General features: G+C 39.7%; 1 protein-coding gene across 2 annotated transcripts in view; it reads right to left on the bottom strand.

The window, feature by feature from the left end:
• The window catches only part of crybg1a (crystallin beta-gamma domain containing 1a), a 56,417-nt gene extending 48,279 nt beyond the window's left edge, over window positions 1-8,138 (bottom strand). The window contains exon 1 of one of the 2 annotated variants that reach the window (XM_042071743.1): window positions 7,694-8,138. In XM_042071743.1, the coding sequence (XP_041927677.1) occupies window positions 7,694-7,995 (302 nt within the window). In that variant the 5' untranslated portion in view covers window positions 7,996-8,138. The remainder of the gene's footprint in view (window positions 1-7,693) is intronic. The other variant, XM_042071742.1, reaches the window with a different exon arrangement.
• Between the last annotated feature and the right edge of the window lie 159 nt (window positions 8,139-8,297).

Genomic DNA, 8,297 nt, shown 5'->3' with positions numbered 1-8,297 from the left:
TGCGTGACTCACATCGGGTAGCGACTCACATCGGGGAGTGACACCGTTCTTCAGAAAATCTATAGGTGACGTCACAGGCGCTTTGTCCATATTTTTTACAGTCTATGGTAACAACGTTATTTTTTCAGTAACGGGGTAATCTAACTAATTACTTTTCCCGTCATTACAATGCCGTTAACGTTACTGGACGTTAAATGCGGTGCGTTACTATGCATTGATTGAATAAACTAATCCGAACGCACCCTGGCTCACAGCTAGTGAGGAGGTGGGTTAATAACGACGTAAGCGATTATGATTGGCTAAGGCAGAGTCATGTTTCATGATAGCCAATCAGAGCCAGTGTTTTTACACACTTGCCAGCACACGTGCCACACACACACACACACGCAACAGCTAAAATAGAGATTCTACGATAGCAGAGGTCAGGAGCAATCCGAAAAGTTGGCATTTTTAAAGGTGCCATGTGTAATGTCTGTCGAAAAAGTATTTCATACTCCACATTTCATAAAAAATGGGGGCAGTATACCTCCAGAAAGTAAGATGGTCTACCCTAGAGTAACAACCGGGAAACGTGTCTTGCAGTTTGGCTGGCGGTTATGTTGCCCGCATACTGCCTCCCATGGCCGAAACTGGTATTATGACACCTGTCGGGCTGTGGCTAGTAATTTAGCATGGTAATTCAGGTTGATATATCTGCAGCACTATACCTTGTCATTTTTTAAATGACATCATCGCCCTTATTTCTTCTCATTCTTTTGATGCGTGTAGCTCATTTTTTGGATATTTTTACCTCAATTCTTACACATGGCACCTTTAAGGTGGAAATATAAGCACTATTTCAAATTCATCAAGGCAAGAATGTGCATGTAATGTGTACATTATGTCCAGGAGCGAAGACTTTGTCGACATTCGTTGTAAGCTAATTTAATGAAGCATCTCACACATGTATCTAAAGCTATAGTGGCCAAAAAAACACCGATACCTCCACCACAGATGATAGCTCGCCATCCACTAGCAAAGAAGGACTCGGAGCAAAGTCCTCCAAGCAGCAAAAGCTAGATCTTTCTGCTTCACAACAAAAACCTATGACACAGGCTGAAGTCAATCGGTCTGTGCAATATCTTGAATTTCCCCTTGGGGATCAATAAAGTATCTATCTATCTATCTATCTATCTATCTATCTATCTATCTATCTAATAAATATCAAAAGTTATGTAGCCTACAAACACCTGTCTGTTCTACTAATTTCAACTGGCTGCTCAAAACTGCTCAAAAAATCCAAATTCTTTGACATATAGCAACTTTTTTTTGTAACAGTAACGCAAATAGTTACTTTCCCTGGTAACGAGTTACTCTTATCATAGAGTAATTCAGTTACTAACTCAGTTACTTTACAAGTAGTGAGTAACTATAACTAATTACTTTTTTAAAGCAAACAGACAGTAACAAGAGAGAGAAAGAGTGGTAGACAGACAGATAAGTTATCCACACACAAGCAGGCCTGATATACAGTATACTGCACAGTAAATAGTGGAAAAAAGATAGGGATAGGGATACATAAAAGCATAGGTGGGTAAAATAGGCCAACAGGCAGGGTCATGACCTTGGCATTAGATAAACAGTAAAAATCGAAAGTGTAAGTGGTACGGAGTCAGCAAATAAAAGGTATATAGAATCTTCTGGCAGGTTCATGAGTGGAGTGATAAACAACAGCCTCGTTCCCTCCCTCCTTAACACCCACCCCCACGTTCCACACCCTGCTCCTCAGGCGGTCGCAAGGCAGGGATTTCTGAAGTGATGCCTCATTCACAGTCAAATATTTCTAATTGTAATCTACACCTCAAGCAGCACACAAGCAGCGCACACACACACACACACACACATACACACACACACAGTGTGTTCAGAATAAGTATTTTACAACGTCAAACATAATATAAGTTATATTAGATATTTATCAATTACTGTAATCAAGTTATCAATTAAACTTAATCTTAACCTAAATTTCCTTACAGGAACAGGTCATATGTGATTCACATTTATAACCCTACTTGATAGATACAGGGAGGATTTTGTACCTGTATTTCTGTTTTGTACTTGTACTGATCGGATACAATCTATAGGGCTGTTTGAATGTGAAAGTATTTTATTCATTACATTCTCAAGCTCAAAAGTATAATTAAATTTGGATAAGTGCATTGGCTGACTATGTAGATGTGTGCCAGCCAGATTATGTTTTGACATTTTAAAAGGGCAAGATGCTGAACACTCTATTATCGCTAATCTTCATCACCAACGAACAGTTTAAAGACATAATCTCCATTATAATGTCAACATGACATCACTTGCCAGCCTGGTAGTGAAAATCTGCTACAGCAGTTGTCCCTGCTAATATTATTTTCATCAGCATCGCCAACATTACTATCGTCATCAAATTTATTACAAAACAAATATTTTTTTGTGAATCAGCTGTACAGTCATTCTATGACTAACAAGGCATCAAGTCACGTATGTATCATTGGATAATAATTGTTTATACATGTGAGGTATGCTGTTATCAACCCATCAGGCAATGAAGTGCCTGAGAAGCCCAGACATCCCAGAGTATGCCTTTAACAGACGGCATGTAGTTTGATGTGGTGGCCCATTCTGGTATGGTTTAGTGAGGATTGCAGCTTAACCACCTTATTATAAACACTGCATACTGAGTTAGTCACCATTACTGAGAGCAAGTAAAGGAGCAGGTGGAGAGGACTGCTTTATTGTCATTTTATAAACTCTTAATCTGATGCTAGATTATACTTTGAAGACTAATGTTTGTGGTATAAATGATAATTGAATTCTCGTCCCCTGCTGTAAAGTTTACCTCAGCAGTGAACGGTTGCTGAAATGATATTATCAGTAGAACCATGCTTAGCCATTGGCCATTAAGGTGTGTTACTCCGCGACGTACCAAGCAAACAGCTTTTGTTCCTGTCGACAGACTAGTGGATTAACAGTCCACTCAAAAGACATTTAAGGCTAGCTTTTCAGCTTTGCCATAACTAACTAAGACAAACCTGTTCAAAGCAACAGTTTGAACTGTCATAACACACAGTCAAGTGACGCGGGAAGGAGGCCTTGCCATGCATACCACAGAACCAGCCCAACAGCGTTTGACTTCAGCAGCATAGCTGCCTCCCAGCTGTGAGAAAGGCAATTAGGTTGATATAAGCAGAGGTGGGGTCAGCTGCAGGCAGGGCTGCTCCGACACTATCTCTCCCCCACACACACACACACACACACACCACACATTCACACACACACACTGACTTTTAGCTGCAGTGATAAGATATGTACACTCATATGTACACTCACATAATATGATTCAAACCTCAATCAATGTCATGCTGATGCCAACGCTCCATTCAAAAGACATTCATTAAGACATGCATGACTGTGTTTTTGATATTCAAGATGGGGGTGAGATTTGTGGCAAATGCTCCTTTTATCCTGTTCAGTATCACATTTCATGGATGGTCAAAACAAAGATCAGATTTTCATGACATTTACTAATGAAAAATAATCAGGACATTCTTAGGTTAGAATATACAGGCAGATCTCTTGAAAACCACTTCCTACCAGAGCATCCATGCTAGACTTGTCAATGTTTACACATGTACAATCTGACCTTCTTAACTTGGATGCAACAAAACATGCCATGACAAGACAAATCCCAGAGTGAGAGTGAGAGACAGTGTGAGACTTCCTTTTCATTTCACAACCTCTTCATCTTCATGAACTTAGAGTTGATCTCTTTATTTGATTTCCTGTTTTATGACGTTATTGTACATAGTGCAGTGTCACTGTGTATCTTATCTGTAGATATTACTTTAATTTGGTATACAATTATCAGTCAAAACTATGCTGTTTGTCAACTTGTTACAGTTTTAATTTTTGTGTGTGTGTTTGTGTGTATGCATAGCAGTGAGCTATGCATATATATATAATATATACCCACATGTTTGGTAGCCTACTGTACATCAAAGGTAAACCAACACAGGTGAGAGGGCAAAATAAGAAGGAGAGAGTGGGCTGGGAGAGAGAAAGGTTGTGGATGGGACGACGAACCTTATCCATATAAATGACAAACAAACAAACCGATGCACCGATTGTGAAATTCTGGGCTGATACTGATAGCAATTTTGGCCAATGACGATTGTAACAATTTTGGCCAATAACCTATACTTTTTTTGTTTGTTTACTTCATTTTTGTTGTTAATTATACCTTTTAGTGGCAGGGAAACACACATATTCATCATCAACTGAACCATTTCCAAGTCTTTTGGCCCATCAAAGCACTGTCTCTGTATGCCAGCCCATGCATTACACAACATTTAGCTGGAGCAGAATTGATGCAACATAACAGATAAACATCAGCCGCTGCCATCGGTAAATGTCATATAATTTGTCAATTAGCCAATACCAGTCAACAAAGCAAATGTTAGGCGGATATGTATCCTTAAAACAAACCATACCACAGCGACTGTGACTATAAACCATAGTGCATTGCAACCACTTGTACTCTACCCATCAGGATATAAAACAGGCCTCGGCATGTTGCCGCAACCATAAGTCGCACAAGCTTTATGCACTTACCCGGTCTCCATTTTGCAAAGCAACTTTGTTTTATACAACTCAATTAACATACTGAAAAATAAAAACTGCAAGTCACTTTGTCAGTGGGCGATTCCAGTCTTCCAGGTGAGCACTGTGCATCACTAATCTCTTTTCACTGAAACTAAGCAACAGGTGCACCAACCTGTAGTCTTCAGAGACCCCACTGGTATGCCTTATCAGCCATGGGCCTGCAGGCTGTGACTGCAGGCAGTGACAAATCCACACTTTCACAACCCATCAGCCTGTTTATGACTTTGCATTTGTCACTACTGTGTCATGGTGGTGGGAATTCAGTGGAGATACAGCGGATGATTGTCAAACCGTATCATTCCCATTCGTTCAGGTTGTCCTGAAGCTGGGGTTCACACAGAGACAAACACCCTTGCTAAGATGTGACTAATTGAGAGGGCGCTGTGGTGCAACTGGTTACAGCGCCCGTACCATATTGGGTCCACGTGCCCATTTCTCAATCCCATCACAGCTTTCTCTCCCACTTCTTGTCACACTCTCCACTGTCCGATCAGATCAAAGGCATTATGAATTATAGTATTAGGAAGTGGTTTATAAAATATGTATCCTCACACTAACTAATCATTAGTACATGTGTATGTAACAACTGTTAAATAATGGAAATATTACTTAATCAAAAACATATTATTGCATAATTTATTAAGTATTAACAATAATGTATAAACATATTTTAGATATAGGCTTATTTACCATGAACAAACTATTTATAACTGTGTGAACAAATGCTTTACTGATGATAAATTAGAAATTACTAATGATAAACAAACCATTAACTAATAAGTAACAAAGGCTTACTAAATTATGAATTGTGTGTAGTTATTACAAAATGTTACCGTTATGTTTTTATGGGCTAGGTTTGCCCAGGTTGTTTTTGTTGCCGTTTTTGGAGTCTGGGCTGTCCACAGAGAGACAGAGATGTCCACAGCGGTTGGTTAGGTGATGTTTGCAGTAAGTGACATAAAATGTTTTAGCCTAAAAAACGCATGGCATCGCTTAGAGCACCTTTAATATAGCATATATAAGGGGGCAGTGGTAGTGTAGTGGTTAAGGATCTGGGCTAGCATGCAGTGCCCAGAACCTGTGGGTTCAATTATTGTTTTTTCCACCATTGTGCCCTTAAGCAAAGCACTTAACTCTGAGTTGCTCTGGGGACAATGACCCTTGCAATATAATTGATATAAGTCACTTTGGATAAATAAAATGTAAATAGATGTGAATAAATATACGCAATGATCTTTAAATCTTGAAGGGCCTGCATGGCCCACCTGAGAACTTTAAACCTTGAGTAGAACAAGCCTGGAGGAAACAGAAATGTGGTTTACAGCTACACTAGTGCATAAGGTTGACCGGTCTAATAGATAACTGTCAGTTATTTGTGATGAAAAAATCAATAATTATCCCATTCCACCAAACAAGTAACCACATGTACAGGATGATAAAACCGACTTAAAGCTGTACGCTTTTAAAAATGGCCCATAAAATACTTTTAGATCATTTCAACTGTGAACGTATCATACTGCTTTTTACATCGAAGAATTAACCACTAATACTGTGCATCTATTGTTTGATTTGAAAAGTCCCTGTTGACTTGTTTATGATTTCCTAATGAATAATTACTCTATCCATAATCATCAGCAGACACTTCAGAAAAAATATCAAATTAATTGTTGAATGACCATTGCATACTTCCTTATCACAAAGGAACTGATCACATTATCTGATATGGACACAAGCCCCTATCTGCTGAATGTCAGCCTAAAAACTTTATTTACTCTAACAGGCAGTGTTAGAAGCCAAGCCAACTAGAGCCCTATTGAACCCTGAGTTGGCCAAGCAAACAAACTGGTTAAAAACAATTTTGAGAATGAAAACTAGGTGAGTAAGGTATTTGCTGAAGGACATTTGACTGCTAGAGGTGGTAGATGGTCATTATTTTTTGACAGAAAATATTGGCATTGGTGAGGTGAAAGCATTTGGGTGAACTTCAACAAGGGTTATGGCAGTACAATAAAATCCTCTTTGGGTGCCTCTATTGTCCAAATCTATTTTTTTTATTTGTGTATTCAACACCATGCATATAGGCTGCAGTGTATCTTATCTCTTTAGAAGGAAACAACCTGAACGATCTGAATAGTAGTAGCTGTAAGTGGCAGACTGGTAGAGATGCCCTGCTTTCAGTTCACTGCTGTCTCATCCTCACAATGGCTGCGATGCAAGTGTTTATGTCTGAGTACACTATTCCTTATGGTTAGGGATGTAGTGGTAAAATAAGAGGTGTAGTGGGTAAACTATTCATTCTGTGATCTCGGTAAGGTGGACTGCGCCATGCGGTATCGGATTTTTTAAAAAGGCATTCAGAACATGTTTGATGATGGTGGAGGTTATTGTCCAATGTTTATAACAACACCAGTGGTATTAAATGGTTCCCAGAGTGTTGGTGAGTGTACATATTGTGAATGTGATTATATGTATTGGATAATAGGCCTACGGTGTGATCTTTGAATGTTAAAAGTTGCAATAAGGTGAATAAACTCTTTTGAGAGGTGGATAAACTCTAATAAGAAGTGTTTATTTTTTTCCACTCTATTTCTGAATTTTAAGTGGATAAACTGTGTTTACTTGCGTTTAGCCTCCACCCTTGCTTATGGTGCCTTCTCCGCAGACTGTACACTTTGCAGGCTCAGGCTCATGTGGCTTCCTTGTACGTGCGCAACAAGAACCGGGTTTCTTGTTGAAGTACAAAGAACCTTTGCGGAAAATCTGGAATTGTTTATTACCTCGGAAGAGTACCAAACACAATACCAGTCTACATCTAACTTTTTGTGAGAAAGTTCGTCCACCAAAACATTGTGGTCTGTAAGGCGTCATGCATGCTGTTGGACTGATTGGGATAGGCTATGTGAGGAACACAACTACTGCCACTCATTAATTGTATGCAAGTCTATAGTTGCGTGGGAAGTCGAACAACTCCAAAAAGGGAAACATGCAGCATCATATAACTTACGAGCAATTCATAGAGTCCGTGTCGCTGACCATAGAACCGCTGCTGAGTCCCTTTGATTTTGATCTCCGAATTCGCAGCGACCCAAATCGCTTCTTCACAGGACTCGTAGGTGAGGAGAAGACATCATTCGCTGCGCTCCCGACACCCAACGGACTCGTCGGTAGGGTCGCTGACTTCGCGCCGGGACTGGAGATCTCACTTCGCGGCACCTGGACATGTTTCTCCTCAATGTGGTTTTCCTTTTCCGTTGACTTTGATTTCATAAAAAGTTTCTTAAGTTTGGAGGTGTTAGGTTTACTCATGTTTACCTTCGCTTAAATACAAATGAAGTCCATACAAGTCGCTTCACTAATTCGGCACTCCTTGCGCACGATGAAGGTCAGTTTAATGAGACACAGGTAGGCGGCTGCATACAAGAGCCTCCTCTATTCGTTTTCGTTCAGGTCAAATTGTGGGTGCGTTCATCTGCAGATCTTATGAGGGCGGGCAGAAAGAAGCTACGACATCCAATGTGTATTGCCACTATTTCAGTCCGATAAAAAGGTTAACATTAGACTACGTATATGAATAAAACAATATTGCCGCAGTTTGCTTTTGAGTGTAG

This window comes from Alosa sapidissima, chromosome 19 (genome assembly GCF_018492685.1).
Source record: "Alosa sapidissima isolate fAloSap1 chromosome 19, fAloSap1.pri, whole genome shotgun sequence".
NCBI classification, from domain to species: domain Eukaryota; kingdom Metazoa; phylum Chordata; class Actinopteri; order Clupeiformes; family Clupeidae; genus Alosa; species Alosa sapidissima.
Note: the sequence above shows the minus strand (reverse complement) of the source record. Positions and strands in the feature narration are given on the sequence as shown.